Below are 19,666 nucleotides of genomic sequence, written 5' to 3'. Positions count from 1 at the left end.
AACCTCTTCCAGTGCTTCACCAACCTCACAGCCAAGAATTCCTCCCCAATATCCCATCTATCCCCACCATTCCCTGTGTGCTGTCCCTGCATGCCCTGGAAATTGTCTCTCTCCAGCTTTCCTGGGGCTCCTGCAGGCCCTGCAAGGCCACCCTGAGCTCAGCCCAAAGCTTCTCCTGTGCAGGTGAACAATCCAAATTCTCCCAGGTTTTCCTCATGTCTTGATTGTTAAAATGGAATTGTGTAGGATGCTGGTTACAACTTCATGGGGAAAAAGAGGATCACCCCTCCATCGAGATCCCCAAATCTTGCTGGAGGCACAGACTTCCCTCAAGGACATCCTCTCCAGATTTCCACTGCTTCTCTTGGGGAAATGCAGTAGGAATTTAGATCCAAATGTTTTAAGCAGTCTCTTCTGCAGACCAGCCACCATCCTGCAGTGTGAGGAATTCTGGGAATTCAGAAGTGATTCAAAGTCAGATCCAAACAGGATCATTTAAAAATCCACCTTTCAGTTGAAACTAGAGATGCAGACACAGCATGCAGGTGACTGCCATGAAGAGTCTGGCATTTTCTAGGACCAGCCCCAAACACAGATCCTGTCAGAGTAAGTGCCCCATTCCATGGAATAATGCTGCACACAGAATTTAATTCCTTTTCTACTGGATCCCAGCTAATTGTGAGTGGTTGTTGGGAAAGTCACAGGCTACCAAGGTAATTCAGCACACATGCTGTAGCAAGCTTTTCACACATGTCTGGCAAGCCTCTCACAGTAGGAGAAGGCTTTAGGGATTCTTTCCCCAGCCTTAAATCGTGCATTAAATCCTATCAATGATTGGTTCCCCTCCCTGTTTCAACTTCTGCTCATTTTTTTTTGTTATTGGGCAGCATTTTTTGTGCCTTGTAACATGATTAACTTAGAGCCCTCTGAAACTCAGAATTTCCAGTTTGCAGAAAACTGTCATATTGTGTCATTTGGTTGAATTCCCAGTGGGTTGAAACTTTACTCCCATTGGAGGAAAAGAAATTTTGCCATTCATGTTGGTGGAAGCAGGACATTGTCTTTATTTTCATTTATATATATTTATTTCTTGATATTATATTCTTATTCTATATTTATGTCTTAAACCACTGTGTGACCTACAAAGTGCTTTAGATATGGGTAAAAAGGTTGTGATGATCGTGACAAATCCCAGGTCTGTAAAAGCTCTGAGTTAGATGTAACTTGGCAATTAACTATATTCAGTGTTCTTTTTCTAAATGCCCATAGTTTTTATCCATTAAAGTAAATGAATAGTCCGCAGGAGAAAATATTTTGGTTTATCATTGCCAAGTCCTTTGATTTCACTGTAGTACTTTAAAGATAATAATCTCATTTTCTTATATGCTGTTGGAAATGTCTTTCTCTAGATGTACTGAGGTTTGAGAATACAGAAATCAGATCAGGTAGGACTTAAAGTGGAATTTCTTGTGTTTGGAATAGTTGGTATTTGACACCAGGCCTTACAGATCCAACATGATCAGTTTTATAATTTAATTTTGTAACCATTTTAAAACCATGTAGCTAAGCAGTGTTAGTTAAAAGTAAATTTTTAACTTTTTTTTACCTCACAGGCATATGGTATTAGTGGGTCTTAGCAAAAGACAGAAATATCAGACAGTTTCAGAAATGTGTGAATTTTATCCTTTCTAAATCACACAGCCTGGTCCTGGGAATATTCCTAGAAGATGTAACCTCTTCCAAAATGCTTAATTTCTAATGAGTTTATTGAATCCTATAGCAAAATAGTGAATTTCCCTTTGTTGGAGGACAGCTGTCTAAGTGGAAAAAGGCTGATTGAGACTGAGGAAAAAGACTGATGGGAAATAAATTTTTTTTGTTGTTTTTCAAATATTTAAATTACACTTGAATTCATGTTTAGCATTTCACATGCTGAGGGTTTCTGTTTGTGTCTGCTGGAGTGGGGATGGGCTGATCCCTGAGTGTGGGCATGGACCTCAAGGTGCTCCAAGAGTGGCAGATTTCAGTTTTTAAGAATGATCTGGATTAGCCCTGGTCTTTCGGGGTCACTGAGTTTCAAACACAGATATTCCACATCTGTTTCTTGTTCACAGCCACTAACAAAGAAGTACAATATCAAGAGAGTCCCAAACAGCAGAGTGTGAGAGACACTTTAATAGGTTCCATTCTTGATGAAAATCTTGGAGCAGCCTCACTAATACAGGGTAGAAATCCAATATTCCAGACATATTTGCTGTGTGAAGTGGCCATCAATCCAGGGATGGGAGGACTTTGAAGGACACTGACAAATAACCACTTCAAACCATGGTGTAGTTCAGTTAAAATTACCTAAAACATTTGGAAGAAAGTGAGGAAAAATGTTGGCCTTTGCCCTAGAGGTTGCTTCTTTTTTCCATGCAGAGAAGTTGCTTTTTGAAAAAGTATTTTGGTTTGGTTTTTTGTCTTGTTTTGAGGATTTTTTTTTGTTTGCCCTGCATTATCATTATCACTTAACCAGCTTTAAATTAGCATCAAACATTAAGGTTTTCAAATATATTTCATAAAGGTTTTTATCAAATCTAAAGGTTTTCATATCAGTGGCAACTTTGAGCTGAAAATTTCAGTGCACTTTAATTTATCAATCAATTAATCAATCCACACAGCACCCCTTTGGCATTTGGTGGTACAACTTGATATTTCAGAGGTGGGAAATAAAGGAAGAATGGAAGGAAAGTTTAGATGAGATTGATCTCATATAAGCAGAGTTTTCCAAAAGCTGGGAGTAGCAGATAGGGAAGAGAAGAGAAATACTTTAAAGGTGCAGTTTATCTCATCTTTTTCAAGTAGCAGTTGTAGGTGAGATTGAACAAAATTATGAAGGTGGTTGTGTTGGGGATTGCAGAAATCTTGGAGAACTAGGGTAGTTCTGACACCTGCATTTAAAACCCTTCAAGGCTGATGAAGTGAAGCCCACTTCAGCAGAGGGGAATTCAATTCCCAATCTGCAGTGAGTGTCAGCACTTCCCTGTTTATGAAGGACATGAATTGATTGTTGAAAACAATTCCAGTGTCATCTAAACAGAGCTTCTGCTTATTTTTTATTATTTATTAATTATTTTAATTTATTATTTATTTATTATTTATTTATTATTAAAATACTATTTCTTTATTATAAAAAATTTATTTATTTATTTATTTATTTATTTATTTATTTATTTATTATTTCCCAGCTCTGTGGTGTTTGTTTCATGTAGCCACTAAAGCTGGTCTCCAGTAAAAGTGGGCAAACAGTGCTGTAGCCACCAAAAATATTTTGGCTGGTAAAATTTTAGGTGGCTTGGGTCACAGATAAGGAGTTGGTAAATTAAGTACTTTGATTTTCACTCTGAAAACTTCTAGGGTTTCTTTTCTGTAAAGCTTTTTCCATGGGGAAACAGCCCATTCTTGACTGCTGTTATTTCATGAAGTAATGCTGAATAAAAAAGGTGTCCCTAAATCAGGTTCTCTCTCATGTTTTCAGTTCTGCCAGCGAGTGAATTCATTGTGAGAGGGAGGAAGGTGGGGATGGGGGAGAAGTCATGGAGGGGTTGATGGTCCACATGGTTTGAAAGCAGCAAAAGGAAGGGAAGCCAAAGTTGGAATGCACTCAGGACAACCAGCCGTGAGTGCAGGGTGCAGAGTGATGGGGGGTGCCAGGGCAGCAGGAAAAATCCTTCTTTGAAGTATTCCCTTTACTGAAAGGCATCAGTGCTGACTTGGGAAAGAGCTGCTCGTTGCCTGGAGTGGAGGAAGTTCCTTTCCAGGGGCAGGGAGCACCATCTAGTGACCACAGGGCTGCCCACAGGGCAGGGAACAGGGAAAGGCGTGGGGACATTCCCTGCTCCTCCTCTGTGCTGGCAGGGAGGGAATTGAAGGCACAAAAAGCTTGGAAGCAGTGCTGGAGGAGAAGATGCTTTTTGTGGGATGCAAGTTGTGTCATCCCTCTGATCAGGCAGGGATAATTATTTTAATTACTTGCCTTTATGGGCTGCTGACCTCCACGTGGTGTTTGGGTTTTGGGGAATGCAAGTGCCTGGCTCCTGGAGCTGACCTCCATGTTTCCAGCCATGGGGCAGTGAGTGTGAGCCCATCCCACAGCTGTGTCACAGACTCATTTTCTGGAAAATACTTCTGCTAGGATTTTTCTCCTGAGAAGCCTCAGAAACAAAATGTAAACAATGATTATCTGCTGCTGTGGAATGCAACAGGTGCATCTGTGATTTCTCTCATGTGGTTGTTTTTAATTAATGGCCAATCACAGTGCAGCTGTCTCGGACTCTCTGGTCAGTCACAAGATTTTATTATCATTCCACTCCTTTCCTTTCTAGTCTTCTGATGAAATCCTTTCTTCTATTCTTTAGTATAATTTTCTTTTAATATAATATATATAATTTTCTTTTAATATAACATATATAATAAAATTAATATAATAGATATCATTTTAATATAATATATTATTTAATATAATATATTAAATTTAATATAATATATATTTTGATATATATAATTTTCTTTTAATATAATATATATCAGAAAATAATAAATCAGCCTTTTGAAACATGGAGTCAAGATTCTCATCTCTTCCCTCATCCTGGGACCCCTGTGAACACCACCACTGAGCTGGATCCCTTTTTCCCAGGATGGAGTTTGTCCTGTGCTCTCAGACCTGGTGCTGCATCAAAGCCACTCAGGCATGGAAGAAAAAGGTCCCTGCAGCAGCCCCAGGGGCACAACATTCCCAGGGCCAGGGGTTCCAGGGGGTCTGGGGAGCAGAGCCCATCACCCCATAGCTGCTGGTCCTGCAGCCCCTTACTGGAATTCCTTTCTCTCCTGGGCACATGTTTGTTTCATTGTTAAAACCCTGATTGTGAGACCTTTCTTTGTGCTGAGGGGAGATTTTACCCCTCTGTGAGGAGAATCACTGATATTTTCATCAGAGCTCATGGAAAACTGGGAATTAAAGGACACAATCCAGCTGAAGTGCTTGGTAAGAGTGTACTTGACCCTCACACACCAGACTGGATATGGCCAAACTGCAGCTGCATTTTGGCAAAATGCTGACTTCTTTTGAGAGGATTGAGACCTTTACAAATGTGTCTTCATGTGCCATGAAGTAGCAGTAATTTGCTTGGACTTCTTAAAACCTGCTTCCAAAAACTGCAGTGCAAATTCTTTTATTGTGCTCCAGTTTTTTTGATTTGTAGCCTGGTTCTACCTAAAGGAGAGTCTCCTTTTTACCTGGAAGGTTGGTGAGAGGAACAAAACCCATTTCTTCTCTCTGCTGTCTTTTCTTTTAATAGCCACATCTGCAGACAGTGTATGTACCCATACCAAGCACAACAGAAAGGTGAATGTATCTCCAGTTTTCCAACGATTTACCCAGAGATTTTAGTGCAGTTCAAGGGATGAAAGTCACCTTTTTACCATAGCAGAGTGTGTCTCTAATCTCTTGGTCAGCCCAGAGCAGAGTTCTTTCTTTACCTCCCACACAGCAAGAGGGATTACAGATCTATTTACAGAGGGAATACTGCAATGTGTTTCCTTGATATATCATAGAATCCTGGAATTCTGTAATTCATAGAATGGTTTGGATTGGAAGGGATCTTAAAGATCTTCTGATTCCAACCCCCTGCCATGGCAGGGACACCTCCCACTGTCCCAGGCTGCTCCAGCCCCAGTGTCCAGCCTGGCCTTGGGCACTGCCAGGGATCCAGGGGCAGCCCCAGCTGCTCTGGGAATTCCATCCCAGCCCCTGCCCACCCTGCCAGGGAACAATTCCTCATTGCCAAGATCCCATGTAATCCTGCTCTCAGTTTGAAGCCATTCCCTGTGTCCTGTCACTCCATGCCCATGTGACAAGTCACTCTCAGCTGAACCCATGTAAAATGCATTTTAGGTGTTCAGGTGAGTACACACATACTGAGCATATTTCTAGTACATCCTAGAAAGGATGCAGCAAGCAAAACAACTTTTCTATTTGGAATTTCATCTTCTTAATTTAGGACTCAATCTGATTGGTTTTTTTTTGCATAATGAAACCAAATCTTCAGGTCTGTCCAGGGCCCTGTTGGTTTAAGCAGGCTTAGATCAGCATAGATTGGATCCTTCATCTCCAGTTTGGAGAGATTTTCTCTTAAGAGGGAACTCTTGAGTCCTAAAGGTAGAAAGCACTTCAAGCAGATTTTAAGGGTGTTCAGGAAAGAGTTTAAGCACAGCTGTAACTCTAAAGCACGTGCAAGTGCCTGCTTTGATCAAGACACTTCAGCACATGTTCAGTGTTAACACATGCTGGGGAGTTTTGCTGCTCCATAGTTCCCAGATGCAGGCTGAAAGTAGGAGAATATTCCAGCTGAAAGGAGGCAGGACAAATTAGGGTGACAAGCTTCAGAGAGAAATTAGAGGGGGAGCATTAGGTGACTTGTGTGGATTTTTTTTTCCTGTTTTTATTCTATTTGTTGACCAGGTTTTTCAAACTCACAACCATTGTTTCAGACAACAACGCAGAGTTGCCTAACATAACAAAAGCATTTTTTCTTTCTATTTAACCTTAAAAAAATCAGAAAAGAGAAAAATTACAGGAGTGTTTGTACTCTTTTTCTTTTGCAACTGGATGATGGTGATTTGATAACCCAATATTTTCCTTGTCTCACAGTACCAAAGCTCTGCTTGCAATTGGATCGGCCTCAGCGTAAGCACTCAGAAATCTGCCTGTGGGTATTAGTTTGAAAGTCAAATAAACTTCCCTGGATTCTTTGGCACAGAATGTGTGCCAGCTTCAAATGGCAAAATCCTTACTGGGCTGTGGGATCTGTAAAACTTATATAATAATAATAGAGCTCAGCAGTGCTCATTATGCTTCCAAAATCCTTGTGTAAACCAAGAGGAGGTTTGTGTATATGGAGGTGGGATGGAGAAGAATCATTACTAAAAACTGCTTGTGAATCAATTTGTTAGATCCTCTCCACTGGGGAGCTGGAACTGATACTTGCAACCTCTTGATATATTGGAGGAAAAACCAAAATATCAGGGGCTTAACTGGAGTGGAAGTCACCCAACTGAAACATTATACAATGCTTTGAAATTTCAAGAGAAAGGTTCTAATCTTTTGGCTGTCTTGCTCATTGTTTGGAGATGAAAAGGGAGGAAATCAACATCCCCATGAAATACAATTACTATAAATTGCTTTCTTTTCATACTGTTCATAATGAAAATAGGAAAGTTACCTACTCTGCAGGAGCACTGTAATTTGGTGGATGTAGACTGCAAGAGCACATTCAGCAGTCCAACACTGCATTTCTACAGCAACCAACTGATGGAGAATATAAAATATTGTATAGCAGTGCTGACTCCAGATTGCTCTGAAAACACGAAAAATAATCTCTGCAGTGGAAGAATAGAGAGCTCCTTAAAGTGAACTCTAAAACTGAGCTGATCTTGTGCAGGGAGTTGATCCTGAGTCCCAGAGATTGGGTTCTATCATCTTGGAGCTCTTTTCCACCTTAGTGATTGTTTGTCACTGCTGCATCCAGGGATTCCCAGCTCTGTGGTCTCCATGGGACACCTGGAAATGAGAATTTCCTGGATCTGGCAGAGCCATTCCCACAAGCACGGGAGGTGGATGAGCTTTTGCTCTGCCCTGCTTTGGGGGAGATGGAGCAGCACCTGCAGGACAAACCAGTGAGGGACTCTGTGTGCACCTCTGGAAAAATGCATTTCACCTTTCTTGGGTCGGGATAGGAGGGGAGAAGTGAACTGGGACTTTCTGCTGTCTTTGTGTGGAAAAACTGTGTGTTGAATGCCAGCAGTCATTACCAGCTACAGAACAAACCTCCCATTTCCTTTTTTTTTTTTTTCCTAAGGTTGGGAGAAGGCGGCATTGGGAGAGGGTGAGGTCATCTGCTTCCACTGAATAATGCTGCAATAGCCATTCACTATTTCTTGTTCTTTTTATTGTACCAGAGTCCCTGGTCAGAGGGCAGGACCTTACTACAGCTGGAATCATCTTCCAGGCAACCTGTGCATGGTTGGGTGTTGTCATAGGGAACAGTGAGAAATTATAAACCTGTCAGAGCAGGACCACCTTTTAAAATTGTTTTTTTTTTTTTAAAAAAAAGGAATGAATTCTGACTTGTTCTAATTTTTCCTTCCATTTTTACGGGTTGTATTTTTAAGCTTTTCTCTTCAGGCTGAAAGCTCAGAATCTCTTGACACCAGGAATTTTATCTTTTATGAAAATATAGAAAACTATGAGGCTCCTAAGTGTGAAAGGGTTGTGCCATCACTGGATCCTGAGTGGAATACCCTGGCTGGTACTGTGGAAACACTCTGCCTTTCTTACAATTTTTTTTTTAATGTTCAGGTCTCTTATACAAAGGCCTGGGACAGGGACAGTGTTTTGTTTGCACAGCTGGGAATTCTGGGGTGCCCCATGACTGCCAAGTGCTCCAAAAGGACAAATAAAAATATAACACTGAATAAAAAATGGCCATCACACTCTAACCAGGAAGGGACCTGCCAGTGAAACCATCTCATTTCCATTCATGGATAGGGCTGTGAATTAAGGGAAGAACATGGAAGATTTAAGACTGTTTATGGCATTCAGACATCTGCTTTTGAAGTTTTATGTCATTTTGTGACTTCCTCTCCTCAGTAAGAAAGAGACATCAAAAAGAAATTATTGTCCCCAACCTATCTGCTTCTTCACTAATGAAAAAAAAACGCTAAATCAGATAGGCTGGAAAGTGTCAATAGCTCAGGAATGCAGGAATGAGGTTAATGGACAAATATAGACGTGGTGTAAGCAGGGCCAGACCTCATTAACATATTTGGAGTTACACCCATTTATACCCAGCCTGGCTTTGGGCCTGGATCAGCAATTCCCCAGGGACCAGCCTGCATCAAACCACTGCTGAATTTGGCCCATTTCATCTGACATCTGCATCCTGCCTCGAAGTGGCCTGTCACACTTACTGCACATCACATCACACCTGCCCAGGCGGCCAGGGGCAATTGACTTTTTTGTTTTAAAAAACCACCAAAAAAACAAAAAAATTAAAAAAAAAAAAAATTCAGTCACATATCATCAAGAAAAACAACATTGTTTTAGGACTCTTATCTCTTCACTCCCAAATATCCTGTTTCTTCGAGCTGCGGTGGCCAGGACCAATAGAAACCTCTTCCTGCCATTGGCTGACTTCATTTCCCAGAGTTAGCACAATCTCATCCGCTCTAAACAACCTCATCAAAACTTCTTTCTGGTCAGAGCGAAGCAATAATTATTATTAGCAATTATTAGCGATCAATAATCTTGATCACATTATGGCAAGCACTATTAAGGTAAGGAGGGGGTACCTTTTTTTGGTTGGAATTTTTTTCTCACTGCCGTGTTCTTTGGTTTCCTTTATCAACCTAGATAAGTTAGAATTGGGCAACACCCCCACTGCCACAATAGAGGACAACAAGATTTCCTTTGTACTGCCTAGTAAATTTCCTTTTTCCTACTCCAACCATCCGCAAGGCTTAAAAACTTCAAACTCGGAAAAAAAATTGGGTTTTTTAAATTCACTGTTCAGTGGTGTGGATTGCATAGACGAAGCCCTTTTGTGAGAGCTTCAGAAATTTCTTGTAGGTATCCCTCGGACAACTTGGATGTGTTTGTGGACTGCCATGAGGGGAGAGGGTGTGCACTGGAAGGAAAAACCGGGCTCCTAAGGGCGCTAAACTTTTGGATACTTTGAAATGTTTCTCTTGCGGATGGGGACACAAATGGGAAGGAGAGGCGCCAGCTCTTGTTTCTCTCTCTCATGCAGGTGTTAATTATGTGCTTTTCTAGAAATTCTTAACCTTAAACTCAGGACTTTTCTGAATGTTATTTTAATGGTGGTGGGAAGATCTCACGGGCGTGTTCGTTTTTTATTGTTTTAATTTTTTGGACAATAAAAATCTCCTCTTGGTGCATAATTTGATCTCGGTGCATGGTTTGTTGGCTTTGGGTTTGTTTTTTTTTAAGAATGGCTTTTCTGAGTTGTTTTGGTCTGTGTCACTTAGAAAGTTGACTAAATCTGTCTGTCTATCTAGTTTTTGTTTCTCTGGACAGCAGTTACCAATAGAGCAATTGCTGTGATTAATTGCAGAATGTAATTAAGCGATTTGTGATAGTGAAACTAATTTTACATAAAGAGCACGGACAGTGAGGACTCTGCTGTGTTGTTTTATCAGGTTTGGGATCAAGGTATTGTCGGATTCAGGTCTGAGGTATTTGCTTTCTTCTTGGCATTGTCTGTTTCTGTACTTTTCTAATTATCTCGGAGATTTAATGAGGGGTTTGGAATAGCCTGGCTGTGGGATAAGTAGGGCCGCACTTGGATTTTTCAGTAAATTTGCTCCAGTGTTTACATTTCAGAGATCATTTGATGCTTTTTGTTACGGTTTTAGGAAGCTGACAGCAGTGCCCGAGGGCAGTGTGATTGAAAAGTCGAATGAACCTTTTGTTTTTGTAATCACTGATGTTTTCATGGGGCTATCAATAGAGACATAGATCTGACTCTCCTCTGCACTGCTGGCCAGCATCTGTTAAATGCTAAATAGCTCCTGAAACTGAATTCCCTTTGGTTTTGCCGTGCATTTGAGAGCATGCAGGACATGACAGGCACTTAATGATAATCTTGAGTTTCAGGGAGTCAAGTTTTGGCTAAAAGGAGGGCTGTGTACTGAGGTTTTAATGATGGGTTTGCTTCTATTAATCAGAATATTGATGCAAAATTTATTTTCAAAAATAATGGCACCCACGAGATCGGATGCCGTTTGCATTTTAGGTAACTTCTATTATTTATTTCCTTTATGTTTCGTATTGACTGAATTTTAATAGGCTAGATAAATGATGTTAAATGATACCTAATTGTTGTTGTTTAACCTCCACCTTACACTTAGAGAACTGTTTTATACAGCCTGGTAATGCAATGTACTCAGCAAAATGGAAAAATGTACAATTCGCTGCCCTTGTCTGGAGTGTGAATCTTGCAGGAGGTCTCAGGCAATCCAACATGTTGAGGATTTTGCTGCCCAGGCTGCTGGGAAGACCTTACATGCTGTAGCAAGAATTAAAATTTTATTTATGCAAGTGCAAAATGTGAAATGACTGGAAAGAAATGACAGGTGCTTTGTATTCGAGGTGCAGGAAATGTGCTCTGACATGAGGCTGAGACAGTCCAAAGATTTTCAATTCCTCTTCTATGGGGAGTGGATAAAGAAGCCTTTTAACTGAAGGATTTCTGAAATAAAGACATTCCCTTTGAAGGCCAGGCAGGTGTTTGTTTAGCTTTTGCTAAACTGTTACACACATACATATATTTAATCATATAAATATTGAATATAATGGCTTGTGTTGTCTGCTGGCAGTGGGGAGCCCAGCTCTCCCAGTGTGGAGAGCCTCATCTGGGAATTCACTGACTTCTTTGGGCAAGCTGTGGAGTCACTAAATTTCAGAATTAGGATGGGAATGGTTCTGTGTTTGTTCACAACGGGGCAGAGACTTCTCAGAACCTGCAAAGGTGACATTCCAGTCAGGGTGTCTGATTCATCCTTTCCCTCTCACCACCCTGCAGATGGACCCGTGGGACACTGGGGCTCAGCAGGAACCCAGCTGGTTCCACTGGGGCTCACTGGGCTCTGGGCAGGCAAACCCGGCTGTGAGTTTTTGGGGCTGTGAGTTTTTGGGGGCTGTGAGTTTTTGAGGACTGTGAGTTTTTGGGGGCTGTGAGTGAGTTTTTGGTGCTGAGTTTGACATCCTGAGCATGATTTTCCCAGGGGATCACTCTCTCCTCACCCCGTGCCTTCCTCCTGCTGCCCCCTGTTCCTTTTTCCCAGGAAGGTGAAAAGGTGGAGGATGAGGCAGCAGCTTTTTCCCCAGCTCTGACATGGATAAATAATATTAATCCTGACTTCCCCACTGAACCATCCTTGCCCAGGGCTCAGCAGGAACCCAGCTGGTTTCACTGGGGCTCACTGGGGTCTGGGCAGGCAAACCCTGCTGGGATATTTGGGGGCTGTGAGATTTTGGATGCTATGAGTGAGTTTTTGGGTGCTGAGTTTGATGTCCTGAGCATGATTTTCCCAGGGGATCACTCTCTCCTCACCCCGTGCCCTCCTCCTGCTGCCCCCTGTTCCTTTTTCCCAGGAAGGTGAAAAGGTGGAAAGTTTGTCCTGAAGAGGAGGAGGAGGATGAGGCAGCAGCTTTTTCCCAAGCTCTGACATGGATAAATAATATTAATCCTGACTTCCCCACTGGACCATCCTTGCCCAGGCCAGGGATCTCTCCCTTGGCTGGGGAGAGGTCAGTGCAAGAAGCTGGAGAGGAAGGTGGTGCAAGGAGGTTCCTGCCCAGCCAGGATTTTGGGTTGATACTTCATATCCCAATACCTGGTGCATACTCAGCTGAGCTCTCTGTTATATTTTTTTGGCATTTTGAAGGATGAAATGTGGTTTTTCAAGTGGAAAAAGTCTCCTTAGAGTGAAGAGTTCAGTGCTGACAGGTTTCCCTCTGGCTCAGGTGGTGTCTGACAGCTCTGCGGTGGCACAGCAGTGCAGAGCACTGAAGCTGAACATTATCAAATAAATGCAATTATTTCTATTTATTAGTCACACTAATTACTGTAAATACAATTTTAGAACATGTCTGAATTGGGCATCAGTCTTTTGTTTGTGTTTTGCCTTTTTTTAATAGAATGGAGCAAAAATTAGTTTAAGTTACCTTGAGGTGCAGTAAAAATAGTTATCCTGGAGGTCATTTTGGTGTGTTTTCCCATTAAAGTAGAAAAGTACAACTAGAATTCTAATTTCTTGTCATGTTCAAGCCGTGCTCTGTTTCTCTCTTTGCCTGCCAGTGCCATTATACTTATTATTAGAAAAACTCTTCAGTAAGTTGAGTTTATAATGATTTATTTATTATACTTGTGGATATTTCTTTAACTTGCACCTAAATATGCTCACATCCACTCTTCATTGTTATTTGCTGAAGTGATAGAATGAATTTGTATGGAATCTGTGATTTCAGGGAGAAGAAGTCTGTGTGTTTGATAAAGGACAGGAGAGAATATTTGTGGTTTCTGAGGCTTGAGGGTGTGGATGCACTGATTAAAGCAGAATATAGGAGGCAGGATTAATTTTTTTTTTTTGAGGAATCTTGTTCTGTGCTTGTCTCTATACCATCAGATTTTTCTCACTTTCTTTAGAAACTCCAAGTAGTCACTGAAATGCTTCTGAAAGCTGGAGACAGTTAAGAAATAAATCTGTTCGTGGCATATGGAAATGTTTAAGGCTTTGTTTAGAGGATTGCATCTGCACTGAGTCCAGCAGAGCTGACACAGTAATTTGTACTTTTGTTCCTTGCATTACAACAATTATAAAGATTATTATCTTTTTTTCCCCCCCCCATCTCAGTTAGCAGCTGATCCAATGGCATATTTAACTTGTTTAACTTTTTAACATATTTAAGTTTGTTAACTTTATCAAAGCTTGTAAATCCTTCTGTTGGCTTTGGTGATGTTGAACATTTAAACACTTAAATTTTGCTGAGCACACACCTGAGTGCTCTGGTGAACCAGAGACAGCAACAGAGCCTTAAAGCACTTACCCTGATCCTCCACTCCTCAATCCAAACTTCCACCAATTTCATGAAGGTTTTATCCCAATAAAGGCAGCAGAATCAGAGCTATAATTATTTCCAGGTAAAGCACTATTTCTGACTCAAATACAAATGTGCAATTTCAAGGCAGAAGTGAACAGAAGTTATTCTGGGGGGATTTTTGTGTTGTTTTCTTTTGCTTTTAATCAGCAGTCATTTAACTCAATTTGGTTTGTGTCTTCATATGCCAAAACCAAGTGAAATATAAGGATTTTGCTTTCTAGAATTAAGTCCCCAGGCAAGGAACAACAGCTGGAAAATGCATATGTTTGACTGTCTGAGCTTGTTGGTTTGTTTGTTTTTCCTGAACAAGAACTACATTATCCCTTAACAAAATGTTTTTCAGCAAGTTCCCCGTGTTACAAAAGGCCTTTCAGAAATAATGTTCAAAGAAACAAGTGCTCTTGGAGAATGACTTGCTGGAACATAAACACAGAAGCAGTTTTGCAAAATATCAATGCCAAAAAAAAAGATATTTATTTTCCAAGCAACGCTTTATAATTCAATAAAAATATATAATGCTGTTTACTCAGGAAGAAGTAGCCTTTGTAATGCAACTTTCTGAATCAAGCCAAGAGAATTAGTTAGAAAATTGGAAAAAAAAAAGAAAAAAAGAAAATTTTGTTTTGCATCACTTGTATTATGAATTTTAGCAAAATAAGGGTGATACAGTAGAAAATATCACAGTGCCAAACCTTGTCAGGGTAACTAATTCATTGACTGCAATGGGATTTTTATCATACCTATCTTTGAAAAATTAATTTCTTTGGATAAGTAATTATACAGCCACCCTGCTGTCTTTGATATACATATATTTGTTTTAATTTAAATTTGTGTATTACAGAAGAAATTTTTGCATTGAAAACATCAACAAAGATAGGAAAACTTTGAAGCATTTATGTGAAAAAGGCATCAGTCCTTTGCTTAAGGAATGGATGTGTCTTTGTGGTTGGAGGGGTTGTTTTGAATTTTGTAACCAAGTCTGTCTGAGCTTGGAGAATGCTGTGTCCCTCAGTTTATTCCTGCTCCCTTAGAAGGACTGTATAATCCTGTAAATAATTTATAACTATGAACAGAGAGATTTTAGGAAATCTAGTGAGATTTGGCTTGCAAATATTACCTTTCTCCTTGAATTGCATCTTTAGGCACTGGGTTACCAATTTTTACTATGCACAGAGAAAGACTGGACATTTCTTTCAGGAAAGGGGCATTAGTGGTTAATAAATAAAATTCACTGTGGTTTTTAATAACTACTGTGTATGAGCCAGCAATTACCTCTTCTGGTAATTATCATTGTCAAACTTGTTTCAAAGTAAAATCATGAATTGACAATTATTCATCACGAGAATGCCATCGAACATTAAAAGTTAAAAAAGAATGATGACCAATAGTGAAATTTTTTTTTAAGGGCTAGGCTGAGGGACTCAGGGTGGCCAAGGGAAATGGTTTTTTGGGAGTAGTGAGTGGAAGGCATGCCTAGGATGTGATGTGTTCCCCTTGCAGGGCTGTTTGTGGGTGGGAAGTGGTGTCACCAGGCTGGCGTGACCTCGTCACCCTGAGAGAGGAGCTGACTTGCTTAGTCAAAGGTGTGTGCTGCCAACACATGACAGGGACTGGCTTTATGCAAATACCTGCAGGAAGGGGCGGATCCCAGTTTTCAGGAAGTGGCAGGACTCTTTAAAGGTACCTGCCTGATTGGACAGGGGTGACAGAGTGGCAGACCAAGACACGGTGCCACAAGTGGAGAAAAACCCCCCCAGGAGCCTGGAAATGCTTTGTTTGACAAATCCCTCATTGCAGCAAGTTAATTCTACGTGGAAGGTTTTGCATAACTGCAGGAGTTTTTTTTTTAAACTTCATTCTTCAGAGCTGAAAAACATCTTTTTTTAGACTCTCTGTTTATTACCTTGATAAACAGCAAAATGCTGCCACAGCAATTACCTTGATGATAAAGGGTCTGTAGACAGATACTTCCTGCATTCATTTCCTACCCAGATAAGCTGCCAAAATCAGGGACTACCAATACAGGAAATGCTTTCAATAGGAACTTCCTATCTGTTAATATCTAATTCACTGGAAAGATCTGAGTCCTTCTTGTTTCATATAAAGGTAATGCTCTACCTGATGCTTTTTAAATACTCAAGCCCCAGCACAATGCATCTGTTGCTGTAATAAATTTCAAACCAATGCTGTTATCCTGGACTATGAAATACCAGCATTTTTCTCTGCAGGGGTAGGAAAAGTGCCCCTGCATTTTATAATAATTGGGAATCAGGATGCTTCAAAATGCACTGTCATTCTGTCAGATGAAAAATAATCCTCCTTCAAACTCCTTGTTGCTTGAATCCTTTGCTCATTTCTGTACATCTCCAAGTAAAATACACATTTCAGTAGCACTTTAGGTGGACTTCTCCAACAAATAGTTCAGAGCATGTTCTGGAGATCTTGGAGAATTTTTTTTTTTTTTTTTTGCAATCCACGGTGCCGTACATATTCATCCAAAATGACTGAAACAGAAATTTTGCCTCACTGTGCTGGGAAGTAAAAACATGACTAACCTGTGCGTTTGAACCTCTGCTAAGGAAAAGAGAAAAGAGCAAAGGAAATAAAGACAGAAAACCTCCACTGCTGATCGTAACTTCAGGGTAATTTGTTTCAGGCACATGAACAGCAGGATGAATGAGGATTTATGAAACCTGGAGTGAAATTGGCCAAAATGAAGTCAACAGTATGACTTGACTGGGGCCAGGCTTTCACTCAATTTATTCAGGAGTTCAGCCCAAAATTTCTGTGTTGTTTTGCCAGTGATTCCGCTGGTGTCATTCCAGGTTTCTGCCACTGTGAATGAGATGGGTATTTTGGCCTTTCCCTGCAGAACTGAGAAGTCTTTTGCTGCTGTGGCTTCATTTATATCCCACCTTCTCATCTGGGAAGAGCAGTCCCACATTCAGTTATCGCCTCAGGTTGCTAAATTCGCGTAGTGCTCTGGACCTGGGGTCTGAGGATCTGGTTGGGTTTACTGAGGCTGGGGATCTGAGGCTGGATTCACAGGCCTTTCCAGACACCATGGTGAACGCATCCCTTGGAGATTTCTTGGCTGTGGGACCGGAGGGCACCTGACCCAAAACCCCAGATACTACAGAGGGGTTCTGCAAGCTGGAGGTCGATTATGACAAGTGGCTTTCCCAAGGCCGTGGGTGAAGAAGCTTTAGGAAGCTGCCCCTTGGCTTTGGGCTCACAGGAGTGCTGGAGAGATGCACACTTCGTCCTGAAAGCAATGTTCCTCAGATGTGGTTTAGTCAACTCTTATCTGCTGACATAAATTTTTATTATTGTTAATCTTTGGCGTGCTCACAGCAGCTTTCCTCATGCGTCAGGTATTCCTTTGGAAGTGCTCAAAACTGTTGCTTTTTACTAATCAGATCAACTCACTAAAGTGGTGGCCAGAGACATTTTTCACATTATTTCCATGCAGGCATTACCTTTTAAAATATTTCCCCGCCATTTGTCATCGAGGCATCGTTACCTCTGCTGTTTTCATGGAATTCAGAATCCGATTGTTTAGTCTACGTCAAGGGGGGAAAACGAGGGGGGTCCTGTGCCTTTAATGTTGTTTATAACAGTTGGACAGAGCTTGTCAGGTGAAGGTTAATTGCTCTCCAGTTAAAGCAGTTCTCTGCACAGATGGGTTATCAGGGCTGAACACTCGTTACAAGATTAATCTCGTTTCCGACAAGACTTCCCTTTCCTCCAACTGATTTTTGCTCAGCCATTGGACCTGTCAGCAGCCGTTAGGAGAAGGGTGGGTTACCTCTGGGATATTAATGCCTGTGAGCAGCCAAACAATGCAGATCGTGTGTCATATCGGCGGGGAACATCTTTAGGAGACAGCACATTTCAGAGCTCCTCTGAAGGTCGAGATTCATAAACAACAGAAACAATCAGGAGTGTTTGTGTTAACCCTCCTTGTGGACACAAGCTCGTAGGCTCCTTTTCTGTGTCCCTCCTCATCTCTTTGGACTTGATTTTTTAAGGTCCAAGGGTGTGTTTTTGGAGAAAATTTTAGCCAGCAAAGCAGCCCTGGTGAAATGTGGAACCCAAGATGCTTCTGTCTGGCCGATTGATGGACAAGGCCTTCAGTTTATGCTTAAATGAGAGGCAATAAACCTCTCATGGTGAGTGGTGACCACTCCCACACCACTGGAGAATGGTGACCACTCAAAAAACCTCAAACTTTGGGAGTTCTGTCATGGTCTCTAAACCAAGACAGGTTTTTTGGTTTTTTTTTAATCAGGTTAAAATGAAAGGGGGAGGAAAGGGAGCATGACTTTCATTAGAATCTATCTGTACTTAGCTATGTAACCTAGGAGCCTTGCTTGAGCTGTGGTCAGTGGAGAGAAAAGGGTGTCTGTTGGATGACTCAGGACTCCTGCATGTCAAGGTCTTACCAACATTTTTCAGATACTTTCTGAGGCATTTATTTTTCTCCATAGAAGTAACATTGGGAAATAGAGGCTATTAATTGATGGTCCTAAGTTAGGCCCATCACTTAAACCAATAAACCTGTTGAACTTTTCTCTTTTTTCCAAGCTGGAGCCATTCAGAGGTGGATCCACTGGGCTGCAGAGGTATGAGATGGATGTGAAGTGTGAGGAGAAGCAGGCACATCATGTTCTTAGCCCAGTTTTGCCTTTCTAGTCAAGGCTGCAGCAGCTCTGCCAGTCCAGGCTCATCCCGAGCCTTTGCATGGATTGAGTTCAAGGAGGCTGAGGCACGAACACAAAAGTCTCACTGGAGTTTTTGGGTGTATTTCAGGAGTTCTGATACAACCAAAATAACACAACTTGGCAGAAGGCTCTGGCTGCCAGCTCTCTGCCACGCAGCTTTAGTCAGTAAATTCTGAAACACTAAACAAATATTCAAGGCAACAAACAGGGTGGCTCTGATGTTTCCTTCGAGTTTCCTGTCCTGGCTTGGGATCAGCTCCATCCTGTCGATGGTGCTGAGTCTCTTCATTGACTTCTGTGAACTTTGAGTCGGGCTGGGTCGTCCCAGCCAAGAAATGCAGCTCTGTGGAGGGTCCTGGGCTGCATGGCATTCACTGGATGATTTATTTCCAGTTTGTTTTATAAACATGCAACAAAACTAATAAATTATACAAAACTCAAGTTTTCTTCTAAAAAAAAATCTATCTGCAAGTTACTGACAATTCTCTAATTTTCTTTTTTTCATTTTCTTTTAATCATCAAGTAGTTTAATAACATTACTGCTGAATTCTTAGGGTTTCTCATACTAGCAAGATTAAAAATGCATTTTCCTTTGATTTAGAATCCACAGGGTTTAGGGAAATTTACTTGCTCCAGTTACAAAGCTGAAATGAAAGGTAGACAGGAATGTAACCTCTGGATGTCATCCTCTTCAGCTCTGTGCATTCAGAGCCAAAGCAATTCAAGAGAGTGAATTCCATTACTGGTTCTAATAAGATAGGAAAAGTGTATAGTAAATCTTTACAATGCCAACCAAATCACTGCTGCTTTATGCCAAAGGAGGCAAGTTTAGTCGAAAGTTTTTTAATGGGCCAGGTTGAATTATTTTTAAAAGAAGAGAGTCCCTAAGAGGTTGTTAAATCTCTGCTTAGAGCCCTGAATAGGGATCTTGTTTTTCAAGATGCTGATCGAGTTGAGAGTTCCTGCTGCCTGTGCTCAGTGAGAATTCAGATGGTTTTGAGGAGGGAAGCTTACACACAAATAGGAATTGTTGTTGTGCCACTTACCTGATGCGAGAAAACCCCTCCTTGTCAATACCACCTTTCTAGAAAAAGGAAATTGAAAGTGGATTTTCCAAGGAAAGGTCTTTTTTTAGCAAAATAATGAAATCTTTAATGTGAGGGCAGCAAGGCTCTGGCACAGGGTGCCCAGAGCAGCTGTGGCTGCCCCTGGATCCCTG

At 41.1% G+C, this 19,666-nt stretch overlaps 1 protein-coding gene across 2 annotated transcripts in view; it reads left to right on the top strand.

Moving 5' to 3' along the window:
* Positions 1–9,217: 9,217 nt before the first annotated feature.
* The window catches only part of ERG (ETS transcription factor ERG), a 65,243-nt gene continuing 54,794 nt past the window's right edge, over positions 9,218–19,666 (top strand). For both annotated transcript variants that reach the window (XM_071430142.1, XM_071430140.1), the window contains exon 1: positions 9,218–9,375. In XM_071430142.1, coding sequence (XP_071286243.1) covers positions 9,358–9,375 — 18 coding nt within the window. In that variant the 5' untranslated portion in view covers positions 9,218–9,357. The remainder of the gene's footprint in view (positions 9,376–19,666) is intronic.

This window comes from Agelaius tricolor, unplaced genomic scaffold, assembly GCF_023055355.1.
Source record: "Agelaius tricolor isolate 1412-34295 unplaced genomic scaffold, bAgeTri1.0.p SCAF_7, whole genome shotgun sequence".
NCBI classification, from domain to species: domain Eukaryota; kingdom Metazoa; phylum Chordata; class Aves; order Passeriformes; family Icteridae; genus Agelaius; species Agelaius tricolor.
This window is presented reverse-complemented; position numbering and strand designations above follow the sequence as displayed.